The 17,669-nt window shown below is 45.7% G+C and overlaps 1 protein-coding gene across 1 annotated transcript in view; it reads left to right on the top strand.

The window, feature by feature from the left end:
• PDZD2 (PDZ domain containing 2) overlaps window positions 1-17,669 on the top strand; it is a gene marked incomplete at its 5' end in the record, with an annotated part of 227,963 nt that overhangs the window by 150,721 nt on the left and 59,573 nt on the right. Inside the window, one exon of the mRNA XM_080805056.1 lies at window positions 3,713-3,868. Coding sequence (XP_080661182.1) covers window positions 3,713-3,868 — 156 coding nt within the window. The remainder of the gene's footprint in view (window positions 1-3,712; window positions 3,869-17,669) is intronic.

Genomic DNA, 17,669 nt, shown 5'->3' with positions numbered 1-17,669 from the left:
TGGAGAACAATATGGAGGTTCCTCAAAATGTTAAAAACAGAACTAACCTACAGTCCAGCAATTGCAGCACTAGACATTTATCCAAAGGACCCAAAAATACAGATTCGAAGGGGTACATGTACCCCAGTGTTTATAGCAGCATTATCAACAATAACCAAACTATGGACAGAGCCCAGATGTTCATCGACTGATGAATGGATAAAGAAAATGTGGGCTGTGTGTGTGTGTGTGTGTGTGTGTACAATGGAGTATTACTCAGCTATCAAAAAGAATGAACTCTTGCCATTTGCAACGACAGGGATAGAGCTAGAATGTATTATGCTAAGTGAAATAAGTCTGTTAAAGAGAGACAAATACCATATGATCTCATTAATATGGGGAATTTAAGAAAGAATATAGATGAACATATGGGAAGGAGGAAAAGGAAAAAAGGAGAGAGGAAACAAGCCATAAAGTACTCAACAGTAGAGAACAAACAGGGTTGACTGAAGGAGGTGGGTGGGGGATGGGCTAGAGGGGTGATGGGCATTAAGGAGGGCACTTGTGAAGATGAGGCCGGGGTGTTGTGTATAAGTGATGAATCACTGCATTCCACTCCAGAAACCAGTATTGCACTGTAGTATTGCGCTACCTAAAATTTAAATAATAAAAAGTCGACTCATGGGTAAGCATAATTAAGGAGCATACAAGGGGGTTTTGAAAGCTGGTTTCCTGGATGATGCCTGATCTGTGTTCTCACTCATTGGCTCAAAAGAATGGACATTAACATGTATCAGGTATCCACAGGGTACCAGGGGCTTTTCCCTCTGATCTCATTGAATTCTTGAAACCCCATGAGAGAGGTATTAGTTCTTTTTATTCAAAAGATGACATTAACATCTAAGTGGTTAATTCATTTCCCCGGAGGTCGCAGAAGCAGTTGGGGGGCAGAAACGGGTTTCATCGTGGACCCATAAGACTTCACAGTTTCATGCTTCTTCCTGTACGGAAAGCTGCCTCTTATCAAATAAGATATGAAGGACACGGAGCCAATGACATTAGAGAAGGGTAATGTGTTTCTGCCGGAGGCTTTGACTTTAGGGACATGCACTCAACCTACTGCCCTTGACCAACTGCACTGAGCAACAGGCCTAAAGATGACCAGACCACAGAGAGGTGATACCCTTCATTTCTTCCCATAGGCTCCGTTCACGGCTAGGCAATACGTTGCTATAGCAGCTTCCCACTGTTTGTTCCTAAACTGAATCCCCACCCTCTAAGACGCTCAACCACCTTGGAGAGAAAAGTCTTTCCACACCTCTTGGCCTCCGTGCCTCTTTGTTACCCAACAAGAGCACGCAATCCAGAGTCTTTGTTTTGTCTTCACATTTGAAGAGTTGGGGGGGGGGGAAGAGCATTTGATTTGCTGAGTACAAAGAATAATAAAAATGTAAATTATTATTGTAGGAAGTAGTCACTTTATCACCAAACTTTTGGACGTTGTTTTGAAAATATAACCATGACTATCTTCGGAACAGGCTGTCTCATGTCTCCATACAAATAGGTTGTTTGCTTGTGCATAAGAGCTTAGAAAGGTTTTGCCAAATGAATGAAATCAGAATTTCCCAGTGTGCTTTGCTATCCCGGGAAGCACGTGCTATCCATACAGATTTCTCTCTCTCTTTAGCACTCTCAGATTTTATTAGCAAGTAATATGCATGTATTATGTCTATGTAGAAAACCTAGAGGAAAAGAAAGATAACATTTTCATAACACCACCAGTACTTCTACCCATTACCTGATCTGTCTGTCCAGGCGTGTTTTCTATTTTTAACGGACTCAAGCACAACGAGACAGAATGCCCCTGGGCAGCAGAACTAGCACAGCCCTTTAAAAGCTGTGTGTCTTGAACAAGTTGTTGCATTTTTTTTAAACTTTGGTTTTCTCAGCCGGACGGTGAGAATCAGTAACTACTTCATGGAATGTCAGGGAGATTAAGTGAAATGTAAAAGCCCGAACAATGCGGCTGGTTGCAAGAAGCACTTGGAGAAACGGTTATCACATATTACAACACCCGGCTAATTGTTAACGTCCATTAATAAAATGATAATACTGTTTTTCACCTGCTTTTTCACTAAGTAGCATGCCGTGAGAATCTTTCCGCATCAGAAAGTGCATTTCTGTGGCACCGTTTCTAATGACTGTGGAGTCGTCTATCCTGTGGCTGTTGTGCCATTTACTCACGAGATGGGACCTTCATCTCTTTTAAAAACTCTTTTCCATTAATGGTCTAGTAGAGCTGACCTCACAGAAGAGAGCTGAACTCACTTTTTGCTTCACAGCTTTTTCCTTCCCTGAGGTAGAATCTAACTATAGTATTCACACTTACTGACCTGACATGAAGGAACTTTGGGTGCCTCCAAGGTGGGATGCGTGTCAAACTAGTAACAAATGTCACTGTCACCAGGCGCCCGCTCACGAATGGTCTTTAATAACACCCGTTGTTTAAGAGGGGCGTCTTCTGTTATTCTCCTTTCTGTCAAGCCCTGGGGAATATGGCGACCAAAGCTTTCCACAGGCTTCCTTCCTTGTGAAAATGACTGGTATAGGAGAAGGGAGGACACATTTCTCTCTTTTCTGGCCTCAGATCAGCCACAGCCCTGGTCCCTGTCCTCCTGGGCTGTGCTGTTTCCCCAGAGAGTTCCTGGTGGCTGAGTGTGCACCTCTGCGTGTGGGGATTGTCATGTGGCCCCAGCGACCTTGCCTGCCTCCCACCAACCCCTGCGGCCTTGTCTGTGTGTATGAAGGAAGAAGGGCTCTGGTGGAGCCCTCTTTATAGTCTAATCTTAATGAAGTCTGGTTCCATGTATTTTGTTGACCTTTAAAAATTGTTCAAGGGCTGCTTTCTTTGAAGAGACGTTATCGGTCTCCACTGGCGTGATTCAATCAACAGTCTAATTTCTTTCTAGTGAGCGTATGCTAGTGAGATGAGCCGTGAGGGGAGGAGCACGTGGATATCAGGGCTCTGTGCTGGGCCTGGGGACACGACAAAGAGTAGAAATGACATTCAGTTTGAGGAACGCTCAGATAACCAGGAGAGAGAGGTATATTCAGACGTACACGCCAGGTGACGAAAGAAACGGTAAAGGACATTCAAGAAGAAGGGAGAGGCGAACCGGATGCCTCCTGAGATGGTCCAGGAGGGCTTACAGGAGAGAGTGTTGAGCCAGGAAGCTGAGCTCGCTGGGCAGAGGGAGCTGCTGGTAGAAAAGGAATCCGGGCAGGGGAGAGCCTGGCGTGTTGGAAGGTCAGTATGGCTGGACTGGAAGGTGTGGGCTGGAGGGGAGACTGGAGGGAGGTGTGTTTGGAGCACTGGGCAGAGGCCACAGCTCTGAGATGGTGGCCTGTCCTTGAGGGTGCTTAAACTACCCTGAACACAAGGCAGGAGAGGATATCAAAGGACCTAAAGTTCAGGGAATTTGGACTGCCTATAGAAATATCTAAGAAACATGGATTTTTCAGGAAAAAAAAAATTGGTTAGGGTTTAAATTGGGTCTCCAGCCCTGACATATGAAGTAACCTCACCAGCCTAGAAATGTGGAACATACGTTCCCCTATGGCCTGTAGGTTCAGAGCACATGAGCACTCCCGGTGGGCTCTGCTGGGTTTTCTTTGACCCAGAACTACTTGGTGCCTCAGGGTAATTCACGACTCTTTAATTGTGTTCCCATAGGAGAACTCTGCTGAGGACCTCCTGAGGTTAACGTCTAAGAGTTTGCCTGATCTAAACAGCTCAGTAGAGGACGTGTCCTCTTGGACCGACAACGAAGACCAGGAGCCAAACGGGGAAGAAGACGAAGGACCCGGCTCGTCTTCTGTCCGGGGAGCAGTAAGTGTCTCTGGTTTCCCCAGCTGCTGTGCTGGAACAATGTTTCCCCAAAGATGGTGATGGTAGGATCAGAGATAATAGCTTAAGACAGCAGGATAGAGACTGGCATGGGAGTGGGCCACAGGGCGTTCTTTTTATTTTATTTATTTATTTATTTATTTATTTATTTATTTATTTTTTAATCAGGATCTTCCCAGACAAACCTGTGAGGGTAATGTTTTCCATTTAAGAAAAAGCACTGAAACTGGAAATGAAATGAGAAAGCAATTGTGCATTAAGTTCACTGCATATATCAATTTCTAGGACACTTAGTCATTCATATATACAGGAGGATTTTATTGCTACTTTTTGATGTAGTGTTTGAAAACGAGTGGTTGTGAATTTAAACTTAGACGGAGAGATTATGGTCGAGAGTGGAATGTTCCAAAAGCACAAAGCTCGTTCGGGCACAGAGGTGTGGATATGTCTTATGGTTTTAAGGAAACCAGGACCCTCGTCAGGATCTTCCTAACACAGCCTGTGCGGTTCACACCCCTGTGGTCTGCTGCGCCTGGCACGCGGGGTCATGACGGCTTTTGGCAAACTGAGGCTGCAGTGTGGCCCCTTGTTTCTTCTCTGGATCCCAGATCTGACAGATGTGGCATTTTTAGCATCAGCTCTTGTTAGCTCTTGTTCCCCACCCAACCAGCCATGGGGTGGGGACTCCCTTCTGCCATTGGAGCCCCTTAGTCTTTCCCACCAGCGCTAAACCCAGGCAGCACGGGTGAGCATCGGAAAATTCATTGTGGTTATAATTAGGCCTCAGAAGACCAAAAAATGCATGTTTTGTTACATTTACATAATATGTAATTGTATGGCATATGTAATATGCCATAAAATGGCATAACAATATATGCCATTTTATTTTAAGGAAGAAAATTTGCTTTTCTCCTTTCTTTTCCATCCCTGGACATCCAGGGCCACCGAGCATGGCTGTGCGGCTGTGGGCTGCACGTGTGTTACCTCGAAGATATCATAGGCTTTTCTGTTCATTAGGACAATTTTCTGAAAGATGGCAATAAAGAGTTTTGTTCTAACAAATTCAATATATTAGGACAATTTTCCAGTCAAGGAGGAAAAGCTTCTCAAAGAAGAGATACCTCTTTGTAATTTGCCCACAGGCATTGTATAAACCCATTGTTGATCTGAAACATTTTTCTAGCTGCTTTTCCTTCAAAGGAGAACTTTCTCGGAACAGTAACCTACAAAGCAAATAAATCAGAACTGAATGAATGAGGTTAAGGTGAACAGTTTAAAAACAACCGTGTGATTATTCCCATCTCTTTGTATTTTGACACCATTCTGTGGCTGCCCTTAATTTTATGTTTAGTAAGGGCAGAGACCAAACTAATTTTCATGGCCTAGACTGCTTCTCTGACTCTCGCTTACTTCTCGAAACTTATTTCTCACTGAGCTCATCATTACTCCTAAGCAACTACCACACCACCCTTCCTGTGGTCCCTCAAGAAGACTGCATGCTTTTTTGCCACAGGACCTTTGCAAATGCTGTTCTCGCTCTCTTTCTTTCTGGAATCTTCTGCCTGAATAAGTGATTCCTATTCATCTTTGAATAGGAATTGAATTTGAATTATCTTTGATGATTCCTATTCATAGTGTTATCGCCTCAGAGAAACTTCTCCTGAATACACCTATGTATATTAAATCTCTTTGCCCTCAGCATGAGTAGGTGGCTCTCCTGTGAACCACTTGTCACACTTGGGTTTGTGATTATTTGATTAAGATCTGTTTCTCTCAACCAGTTCTATACTCCATGAGGTAACGTGATGACTGGACTGGGGTCCCGATGAATCTCTAGAGTTTACCCACTACATCTGGTACTGAGTTATAAATAACGAAATGAATTTAAAAACAAACAGCAGAATGAGTGTTCACTGAATGCTAGTGAAAATGACACCCAAATCTGACTGGATTTATCCACCATAAGAGTTATGGTTACTCCAAGGTCCACAACTGACCACAGCATGGCAGCCTCAAAGGGCCTTTGGGTTCCTATCAACATTCTAGCCCCCTTAGGCAGGGACAGTCCTTGAATAAGCCTTGAATGGACCTGAGCACCCAGTGTCTTCTCCCCACCACCTCTTTGCAGATGACTTATCCAATAAAGGGTTAGTGTCCATATATAATGAACTTACACAACTCAACACCAAAACCATAAATAATCTAATTTTTAAAATGGGCGGAAGACATGAACAGACTTTTCTCCAAAGAAGACATCCAGATGGCCAACAGACATTTGAAAAGATGCTCAACGTCACCATCATCAGGGAAATGGACATCAAAACCACAGTGAGTTATCACCTCAACCCTGTCAGAACAACTGAGGTCGAAACAACACAAGAAACAACAAGGGGAGGATGTGGAGAAAGGGGAACCCTCACGCACTATTGGTGGGAATGCAAACGGGTGTAGCCACTCTGGAAAACAGTATGGGGGTTCCTCAAAAGGTTAAAAATAGAACTACCATATAATCCAGTAATTCCACTACTGGGTATTTACCCAAAGAATACAAAAAACACTAATACAAAAAAAAAATAATACACATCATTATGTTTATTGTAGCATTGTTAACAACAGTCAAGTTATGAAAGCAGCCTGAGTGTCATCTGCAGATATCTTCTCCCATTCAGTAGCTCATCTTTTAGTTTTGTTGGTCGTTTCCTTTGTTGTGCAGAAGTTTATTTTGATGAAGTCCCAATAGTTCCTTTTGGCTTTTGTTTCCCTTGCCTCGGGAGACACGTCTAGAAAAATGCTGCTATGACGGATGTCAGAGACATTACTGCCTGTGTTCTCTTTCAGATTTTTAGGGTTGCAAGTCTCACATTTAGGTCTTTAGCCACAAGTGTGTGTGTGTGTGTGTGTGTGTGTGTGTGTGTGTGTGTGTGTGTGGTGTAGGAAAGTGGTCCAGCTTCATTCTTTTGAATGTTGCTGTCCAGTTTTCCCAACACCATTTATTGAAGATACTGTCTTTTCCCCATTACATATTCTGGCCTCCTTTGTCATTAATTAATTGACCATACAGTCATGCATTTGTTTCTGGATTTTCTATTCTGTTCTGTTGATCTAGGTGTGTTTTTGTGCCAGTACCATACTATTTTGATCACTACAGCTTTGTAGTATATCTTGAAATCTGGGATTGTGATTCCCTTCTGCTTTTCACTCCTTTTTCAAGATTGCTTTGGCTCTGGAGTCTTCTGTGGCTCCATGCTATTTTTTGGGTTATTTGTTCTAGTTCTGTGAAAAATGCTGTTGGTATTTTGATAGGAATTGCATTAAATCTGTAGATAACCACGTGTGTGTGTGTATATATGTGTGTGTGTGTAAATATGTATATGTGTGTGTGTGTTCTATATATATATATTTCTTAAGATTTGTTTGTGGGGGAGAAAGAAAGAACATGTGTGCATATGGGGGGTGAGGGGACTACTGGGGAGGGGCAGAGGGGAAGAGGGAGTCTTAAGCAGAAGGATCAACACAGGGTTCGATCCCACAACCCCAAAATCACAACCTGAGCTGAAACCGAGAGTCGGACTTAACCTACTGCACCCCCTGGGCACCACAGCCCATGTGTATTTTTAACTGATCTTATATTAACTTCTGAAACTTGGTAGGATCTCAGTGATATAATCATGAACATTTCCCCCTTGTCATTAAAGGGGCTTCTGAAGCATGATTTATAATGGCTGATATTCCACAACATAGAAGTGCCATAGCTTATTTCACCAGTTTTCTACCAGAAATTCCATTTTCATCAATCACATGTATATTTGATTTTTTCAAGGGTATAAAGAATGCTGTACAGAATAGCTTCACCATATACCTCTGTGCACATTTTTTTATTTTCTTATTTTCTTAAATAGCTTAAGCAGAATTGCGTAGTCAAAGGTTTTCTCCGGAGAGGTTATTTATTACTAATTTAGCGATCTAGCGGTGGCCAGTTCCCATCATCACCAATAACATTATCTTTAAAAAAAAGTTGACCGATTAATCATATTGTTTTGTATGTTTATTGTAGTTCTGCCAAACGCATGTCAGTGCATTATGTGAGAACATAATTTATTTGGGAAACCCAGCACTAACTCTCCACAAGTCAGTGTTTCAGTGCCGTCCGTTAGGAGACCTCCGTCATGTCACCTGGGGCTTTCATAGACAAATCCCAAATCCATTATCCGTGTGAAACCCAAACTGATCCTGCCTTGACAGTTCTCCCTTCTCGGAGCCTCCGCACCACCTCGCACACTTGGCCTTCTGCTCTGCTTCTCCGCAAAGCACTCCCCGTGGGGGGACACCTGGGTTTCTCCCTGGCTCCCCAGTAATGCCACAACACCAGTCACGTGTGACCGTCCTCTTGAGCTCTGGCTTCAACCAGGAGAACGGAGGCCAAGACAGAGCCCTGCAGGACCGGCTGGAGGGCAGCTGATGCGAAGTGCTTTCTGGATCTCACGGTGTGCCCAGGGTCTGCCCCACAGTGCCTTATAAACGTACCAAACCCCTGTGGGGAGAAAAATTCTCTTTTTCCGTTCTATGTTTATAAACCAGCACCTCTGTTTCATCATTTTTAAATACGAATGCACTATTTAAATGAAAGAAACCTGGTGCTGTTTAATCAAGTTTAAAAGCCTTTTATTTCACAGATGATAATGATTAGACCTGCTGCCAGACTGCACTCAGACGTTGACAGGTTTTGCACCTGTAAGTTACGGTGAGCTCCAAGCACTTGGCTGAGCGAACGTAACACAAATGCTGAGGTTGGGTGATGAACACCCTCAGGATTTACTTTTCATGGCTGCGATGGACAGCAAGGAGATTTTCCTTCCAAAACGGTCCAGCTGTGCTTGGAATGAAACCACATGGTGAATATCAAACTTGAGGAGTAGAGGCAGGGAAAGGGAATGGGAATGGGACAGTGAAATGCTATGGTCTTTTGCATAATTGTCATCCATCTGAGAGGGGTCTGGCTTCAGTGACAGGGCTCCCTCTCCACCATCCATCGCTCGCCCCTCCACATCCAGTGTGGAAGGCTGCCGCCTCCACCATGCCGGCTGCGGTCCTGGTCCATGTGACTGGCCATTCCTTCTCCAGTCTGTCTTCCCCACTGTCTTCTGCTCTGCAATGACAATTTGTAAATTAGGGTCTGACCATGTCGCTTAATGGTATAAAATTATTCAGGGACTATCAATCACACTGAGGTTAAAATCCCACCTCCTTAACGTGGAATACGTCAGCTCCTGCCTGCCTGCGCTGACGTCTGGATGTGGATGTGCTCCCGGCAGCCCTACACACACACACACACACACACACAGAGCCCTCCCCTAGCATGTGAGCTCCACATTCCCCAGTGTTCCAGAACTCCCCACTACTTTGTGCCTTTGAACCTCCTCTTTGCACTTGGAAGAGATTCCTCAGCCCAGCCCAAATGTTGCTCCTCCCCATAAGCAAATCTTTCCCTGAGCCCCCAGAGATCTTTGGTCTCCGCTCTGCACTTGCATGACACTACGAAGACTTCTTCCAGAGTGCTTACCCTCTTGCCTTCGTAACTGATCTTTCTGGTCTTCTGTCTTCCGCATTAGACGGGAACATTTCAAGGGCAAAGACCATGATGGCTTAAGCATCTCTGTCACCCTAGAATGGTGGCAGGTCTGGGATCTAATAGGAGGTTGACAAGAGGAAGGATTCTCCTGTGACCTCTGGTCATTCCTTGACCACTTCTTATCTGTCCCTTGGTGCTCACCTGGTCCTCTTACGTCCTTGAGGTACAAGCCTGGGTCCGCGAGCCTCTGACTCTTGGTGCTTCACTCCTCTTGCCCCCAACACATGCCCTTGCCTGCGCCCTTCCCCGTCTGCTCTTCAGAGGAATTGGCCCCTGCCTCTTCCACCATTGAGGGTATCACACTGTGGGGCATTGCAGTGCTGTGAGCTCTGGCCTTGCTGCTGGCAGGAGAATCAGGGAGAGTAATTCCCTTCTGGTCTTCGTGCCCAGTTGAGGGAGTCTCGACTCAGGTGCAGGTTTTGCGCACTTGGAACCAAGATGCAGCTGAGCGTGGAAGCCTGCGGAGGACATGAGCCATAATTCCTCTGCTGCCTGCCAACCTCCCTGTATAAAGGAGAATCCGTGTTGAAAGGAACTGAGATGCTTTGCTTTGAGGCATTACGCGTGTGTCTCATCGCTGGTTATCTAAGCGCTAAACTTCCTCTCAAAGACCAGATCAAGTTCAGAGTTATCTCCAAGGCTGCCCTCTACTCAAAACATCTATCAACATCTCTCTCTCTGCTGAATCTGCTGATCACTCTCCCTGAGCATTTAGCAGGTGCTGTTGTCTCTTTACTTGTGGCTGCTTATCTCTTTAGGGAAGAAAGAAAATACTTAAACTTGGTAAACTTTTTTTTTTTTTAAGATTTTATTTATTGGGGCGCCTGGGTGGCTCAGTGGGTTAAAGCCTCTGCCTTTGGCTCCGGTCATGATCCCAGGATCCTGCGATCGAGCCCTGCATTGGGCTTTCTGCTCAGTGGGGAGCCTGTTTCCTCCTCTCTCTCTGCCTGCCTCTCTGTCTACTTGTGATCTCCGTCTGTCAAATAAATAAATAAAATCTTAAAAAAAAAAAACAGATTTTATTTATTTATTTGACAGAGAGAGAGAGAGAGAGATCACAAGTAGGCAGAGAGGCAGGCAGAGAGAGAGAGAGAGAGAGAGGAGGAAGCAGGCTCCTTGCTGAGCACAGAGCCCGATGTGGGGCTCGATCCCAGGACCCTGGGATCATGACCTGAGCCAAAGGCAGAGGCTTTAACCCACAGAGCCACCCAGGTGCCCCAACTTTGTAAACTTTTGAAGTCAGGTATATCTCTTTGGGCTTCCAGTATCCATTGGAGTACCTTGTATTCAGTACTTACTCAGTACATATTTCTCTTTTAGTAGGGACAGAGAGAGAGTGCACATGTGAGCAGGGGAGAGGGGCAGAGGGAGAGAGAACCCAACATAGAGCTCGATCTCATGACCCTGAGATCATCACCTGAGCCAAAATCAAGAGTCGGACGTTTAATTGACTGAGCCACCCAGGCACTCCTCAGTACATATTTCTTGATCATAAAGCTGTCCCTGGAGCAGTGGTTCTCCAAGTACGGTCCCCGGAGCAGCAGCCGCAGCATCACCTGGAAATCTGTTAGAACCACAGATCCTCAGGTCCCACCCTTGACCTGCTGAGTCAGAAACCCTGAGGCTGGCCGCCAGCAATGCAGTTGAACAAGCTTTCTAGGTGATCTGGACCCAGGTTGACATCTGAGAACGCCAGGGCCCTCCAGTAAAAGGGGTGGCAACTGTGTTATTGGCTTTTCCAGAACACATGTGTCCTTTCTCAAGTCTAGCCTCCTGAGAAAGTGGCTCCTCTCTTTTAAAACGAAGAGAGGGGAGAAAAGTTTTACTAGAACTGGGCATGGACTGGGGGTACCTCTTAAGGAGTTGGGAGCCTCTTTCTGTTTCAACAAAAACAAAACCAGAAGTAACGATTGTCTTGCCAAACCTGCGATTGTCAAGGCTCAGCTGGGAAGAGTTCGTTTAGCACATCAATCAGCCGGCCTGTATCCGGCTTCCTCTGACATCAAGGGAATCAGTTCTAACGTTTTTGGAATCACCAGTTCGGGGAAATCTTAGAGAACTTTTGGCTGAGGAGGGTTTAAGAAGAAAATAAAGGACTTCGCCTTTCAGAAGGAGAGAAGAGCCCAGCTGGATCTTACAATTCTGTGAGTGAAATTGGCCTTTGATTCTGTGTCGGTGGGATAGTCATGAGGTGGGAGAACCTGAATTCCACTCTTCGGGAAGAGCTGGCATCTTCGGGGGTGGATATGAATCTATATATGGAAAGAAAGGACAGGCGCTCTTGTGCTTTGTTTGGATTGAGTAACGGATAAAGTGTCAGCCCTTAATTTCCTGAGTGTCCAGGCACTGAGAACTTGTACTGCGGTGTCTAGAAGTACAATTTCTGGTTGAGTCGAGCTGCCCTAGGTGGGAAACGGTCTCTTGTTTTGTGCCTAAGCTAGGTTTTTTTTTTCCTGGTGCATCTGAAGAGAGAGCCTTATGCAAAGAACCGTGAGCACCAAGTACGTAAACTCGCAATTCGATTTAAATGGGAAGACCCCATATCTGACTGGAAATCGGATCTTCACAGAATGAAACTATTAATGCACAGAGACTGACAACAGGGTGCCCTGCCCTTTTTGCAAGGGGAGCAGATGTTCTTTCCCTAACGCCTTGAGGAGAGGCTGTTAAGACAGGCTGCTCGCACAGGCGCAGGGGGCTGGGCTGCTCACCTCAGGCTGTCTCTGAGCAACCACTTCGAGATGGCTCACTCCCCTGGGTCAGACATGGCCTTCCCTTCTTTCTGGGCTTCCTTATTCCTCGTCTATCGTCAGAACTCACTTCTCCTCAGAAGTCTTCCCAGATACACTTATCCTTCATGCCTGGACCCCCAGCCTGTAACAGGGCCTGTATTTTCCTTCATGGTCCTTAACACAGATTATAATGACGCATGCGCTGACTTGCTTAATGTAAGACCCAAGTGGACAGGGACCACGTCAAGTTTGCTTCCTCATGTACCCCAGGGCTTCACTGCTGGCTCTCAGTATGCACGTATGTATGGGATGGAAGGATGCTGGGACAGGAGGACAGCTGGCGTCCCCCCTTGTCATGTTTGGTCATCTCCCACTGACTTGCCCACCTTCACCAGCACGTCATGAATTTAAAATGGGCATGGCGCTTACTGTTTGTGTCCGCAAGCTAGGAAGCCTTATCTGCCTCTTCCTTTTGGATTTTCCACCTGGCATAGGAATATCGATGATAGAGAAATCATTTTTCTATGTATAGCGTTGGGGAAAACACAGCATAGCTTCCCTAAAAATAGGACATTCGTGGTAGCACCTCATTAACAAATGAGTAGATCTCTTTACTTTTTGTTCGGTTAAGGTTTGAAAGCTGCAGGCTAGAGATGGAATTTAGGATGTGATTTTTTTTTTTTTTTAAGCAAATCAACAGTAACTACAAAAGATTAAACATCCCAGGGGAGTTGGCAAAGGAGTACGTGGACTGTAAGTGAAAAGACAAGCCAAAAAGGTATCAGGGAAGAGAGCATGGAATGGAGAGTCTCAGAGTTGGGGAGTCTGATGAACAGAACTGCGAGGTGTCTGAGCTACAGGGAACCGTGGAGATTAGCAGGTCCAAACCGTGCCTTTCATAAGCTAGAAATGTGTGGTGAGAGAGAAGCCTGCTTAACTCTGCTCGTCCCCCCAGACCAGTCATGCTGATGGCTCAAGGCAGCTACGAGGGAAAAGCGAAAGAGCCGGGAAAGAAAAGGTGAATGTCCTCAGGGAGGCGTTCATAGCACATCTCAAATATGCCGGGGGAATGGGTGTGTGTTGCAGACGCGTCAGTGTGCGGGGAAAGCCCCGCGTTTCGTGTCCCCCGTGCACGGGGAGGGCGTGGTTTCAGCTGGTCCTCAGATCCCCAGGGTCCTGGCTGGAGTGGGGCAAGGCCCAGGAGTTCGTCTTCGGAAGCTTCCCAGCTGATTCTGGTGCCCACCCAGATTTTGAAAAGCAAATTTGGGGGAGCAGGTGACTGCTGTCGGAAGCGGCAGGTTCGGATACAGCCTTTTTTGGCCAAGTGGCAGTGTCCGGGGCTGGCTGCAAGGTAGCAGGGCTCCTGAGTCTCCCGGCTGGGGACTGGATGAGCCCCCAGACCTGACTCCCCGTGGCTTCGAGACAAGGGGAAGGTTTAGGCCCCCAACGGCTTCCCTCTTTTCCATAGTTTTGGGATGAGGGAGTGAGGCCATGTGTTCGAGGTGCTGTGGGAAACCTGGAAACACAGACTCCCCCAGCCCACTCTGGATCCTCCGCGAGCAGAGACTTGTGCGCGCATCTTGTAGTGCTCCTCGTTGCCTTTGCAGACACCAGGTCCTGGTGCACAGACCATGTGTTCCCAGCACCAGCCCGAAGCAGGCAGCGACACATATACTGACCCACAGTTCCCGGAGTTGTACGTTTTCATTCCACGGTCGCAGACAGTGAACTACCCTCTCTTTCCCCCCTAGAGTCCTAGACTTGCCCACACAGGCCTCCGCTCACTCAGATGCTCCCTAAGCCAGACGTCAGCTGGCTCGGGCCACGTGTTAGAGGCTGCTCGAAGGCCAGTGCGAGGTGCAGAATTGCCAGGACAAGATAAGACAAGGCTGCAATTATTGCTGGTCTAGGAAAAGGAGATTTAAATTTGGGGGTGGTTTTTCGTGTGGTTTGGTTTCATGCTTAAGGAGATGAACTGATTATTTAAACGGGTGGGGGGAAGGAAGATAAGAGTAATGATTGGGCCTAGATAAATTGCCCAGAAAACGGCTGAAGTCTGCATTAGGCTGAGCCCCTACGGTGCATTTTCTGGGGCCTGTTCCAGCGCGTTACCTGGCTCTCAGCTGCATTTCCCAACGAGCAGTTTGCACTTCTCAAGGAAGTAAACAGCTCAAGTGATTTGCATTAAAAAAAAGCAAATACTGTGTCTGCCCTCTTTGCACAGCGGTCTCCACTGTGGGGTGAACACAGCCCGCAGGGGGGATGCCAGACCATCCCGTGGAGCATGGGCGGAAAGTACCAGAACGTGTCTAGATTTTATTTCATTTAGGTTGTTTCGGGTTTTACAGTGTACACACATTAGCACAGTAGCATAGGGTTATAATTTACGAATCTTAGTGTGCAGTCAATGCTGTTATCGCCTTCTAAATTTGAAAAATTCCTTCAAATTTCAGTAAAAATAGAATGTGGTCCACTAGAGCATATAATACAATTTATTTGCCCTCTCATTAATTTCTTTTGTGAAAATAACACCCTAGAAGTCAGGAGGCGACAACTTCAGGCATGTTGGTTCCTGTCTTTGTGTATTCTTTCCATTACCACAGTCCAAGATGCCTTTCAGCCCTGCCCCCCGATATGAATTTCCCTCTTATAAATATCACCCCTAATAGTTTAGTTTTATATGTCCTTTGGGAGTTTAAATCTGGGATCCGCACATTGAACTGTGAAGACGAGTATATTAAGACTTGAGGAAGGTAGTCAGCTCAGAAATGAAACTGAAAGGAAAACTTTTTCTGCTGTAGCCAAAATGATGGCAGCTGCACAGGAGGGAAAAATGGGGCAGTGAGACTCATTTGTGCACCGTGTAGCTTAGGAAATCTATCTTATTTGTTTATGAGCTTCACTCAGCCTTGAAAGTAACAGAAATCCTTGAGATGTATGTGTCTTTTGAGACTGTAAATGGAGATCGTGCTGATACAGTCAGATTCTTGCTCTCTTAAGAGAAACAGGATATTCCCACTTAGGTTCAATTCCAGTTATTATGTTGGTTTTTTTTAGGAAAATGACAAAACCACTTTGACAGTGCATAGATGAGTTAGACAAATAGGCAATGTATGCTAGGACACACACACACACACACACACACACACACCCCTCACTTGAAGACTTCATGAGCAATGGGAGATTTGGAGTTTTGGGGGTGTTTTTTCCTTTTTCACTATGTCTTATGCAAAACGGTAGTCCAGAGCCTGGAAATAAAAACATAGCAAAATATAAGAGATCAGAAGTTCCCCTGTGGAATTCAGGGCAGACATTTCTCAAAGAAATAGGTTTGTTTAAGTTTGATGGGGTTCTCCCCACCCCTATTGATATTGTTGTTTGCTTGCCTGACATTTTATGTACTGGCTGATCTCAGTAAATGACATTTGCAGAAAATGAAAACCATGCCTCTCCCTCTGGTTCTTTCTCTTATACCTTCACTTGAAATATCCTTCCTTCTACTTCTGCCTATCAAGTTTTTGAAGCTCTCCTCATCTTTCAAAGAGACTTTTCTAATAGTGCCAGCCTCTGTCATCTCTGTCATCTCTGTCATCTCTGCGGTCTCTGATTGCCAATTTCATTTGTCTGTTTCTCATATCATAGCCCTTAAAATCAGAAAGACCACTCCTGATTTATAAATGGGCTAGATGTTTTTAAAATTTTTTTGGTAAAGCTATTGTGTGGATATTCAAACTTATTTCCTCTAGCAAAGACATATTTACTTAGTAGATATTTGTGGAATTGTCTCTTAAGCTAGCAGAGACAGACAGATAACCTGCACGTCGCACACACATGCACATACCGCCTGTCCTCAGGTTCTAGCTGAGGACATCTCTCATCCTTCCTGACACTGTTTGCTCTGACACCGGATACAACCACAGAAGCTGGTAACCTGGCCGTGCAGGAGCCCGCAGCCAGGTCCTGGAAGGAGCCAACACTGGACTACAGCCAGCCTAACATTGCCATCCCCATGCTGCTGAGAGCTGTGCTGGGGATTCCAGGGGATACAAAGAGATAACAGACACAGTCTTCCTCTCTTAACAGGATTTATCGTTTTCCATAATGAATTATAGGTATTACTGGACTTATCATATTCCCCTCTTCTGTATAAGAAATCCTTAGGAGCCGTATACCATATTGACCCAGAGGAGGGACATCTGATTTCTCCCAGGAATCTGGGAGGGTTCAGTAGATGGGGTGGTGTTTGAATACCCCATCTGTGGGGAACTCCCACAGAAATGGCTGATGTTCTAGAGCAGAACAACATGCACAGTGGTCCTCAAATGAGAAATTTTATGGTGCATTCAAGGATCAACAAATAGCCTATGAGGGACAGATATTTAGTCCATGCTTTAAGTTGCAGAATTTGACTTATCTTACAAGTACTAGAGTCAGTGATGGTTTTCAAGTTGAGTGACGGAGTCAGAGTATTAGTTTTAAGCTTATTCCAATGGTGAGGTAGAGAAACAGCGAGACGGAAGAAAAGCAGAGCAGGGGTAGAGGCCGACACAGCTGTGGAGGCCTTTGCAGTAGCCCCACTGGGAAGTGACCAGAGCCTGGGCTGTAGGAAAGGTGGCCTTGAAGATGGAAAGGCAGGAGGCAATGTGACTGACGGGTCAGTGGAGGAAGGGAGCAGGGTCAGCCAGGCGGAGGGCTGGCTTCTGCGATCAAGGGGGTCCTTGGTGGTAGAAAAGAAGGATGAGAATTTCCTCTCCACCTTTTCTCATGAAGGCAGGGCTCATCCTAAGCAATTGTTGGAACAGGATTTTGTTTACCTTCGAAACCGCAGCTTCCTGCGCTCTGCTCCTTCTCAGTCGCTAGTCCCTGTCTTCACAGGTTTCCTGAAGCCCGGAGCCCTCCTATCGCTCTCAGCTCCCTACTGAGGGTACCCACAGTCTCCCTGGCCCCCAGGAGACTCCAGGACTCCAAGAAGTCCTCTGTCCTTCTTCTCCACGTCATCTCCCCCCACTTTTGCTATCAACATCAATAACATAAAAGGCCATCCAACAAGCAAAATCGTTTCCATTTCTTCCAAGCAGTATGTTTGCTATTAAAGCAATCTGATTAAACCACTCTCAATGGTGGCCAGTGATTCTGTGACACTTACAAACTAGGTGCATCTTAAAAAGAGAACCCTTGTTATTTCAAATGAGTTTCTTACCAATATCATTTTAAAATGAAATTTAAAGATAAAATCACAGGGGCACCTGGGTGGCTCAGTGGGTTAAAGCCTCTGCCTTCGACTCAGGTCATGATCCCAGGATCCTGGGATCGAGCCCCACGTCGGGCTCTCTGCTCAGCAGGGAGCCTTCTTCCTCCTCTCTCTCTGCCTGCCTCTCTGCCTACTTGTGATCTCTGTCTGTAAATAAATAAATAAAATCTT

Source organism: Martes martes (assembly GCF_963455335.1).
Source record: "Martes martes genome assembly, chromosome: 5".
Lineage (NCBI taxonomy): Eukaryota > Metazoa > Chordata > Mammalia > Carnivora > Mustelidae > Martes > Martes martes.
The sequence above is the reverse complement of the archived record's forward strand: the minus strand, read 5'-3'. Positions and strand labels throughout refer to the sequence as shown.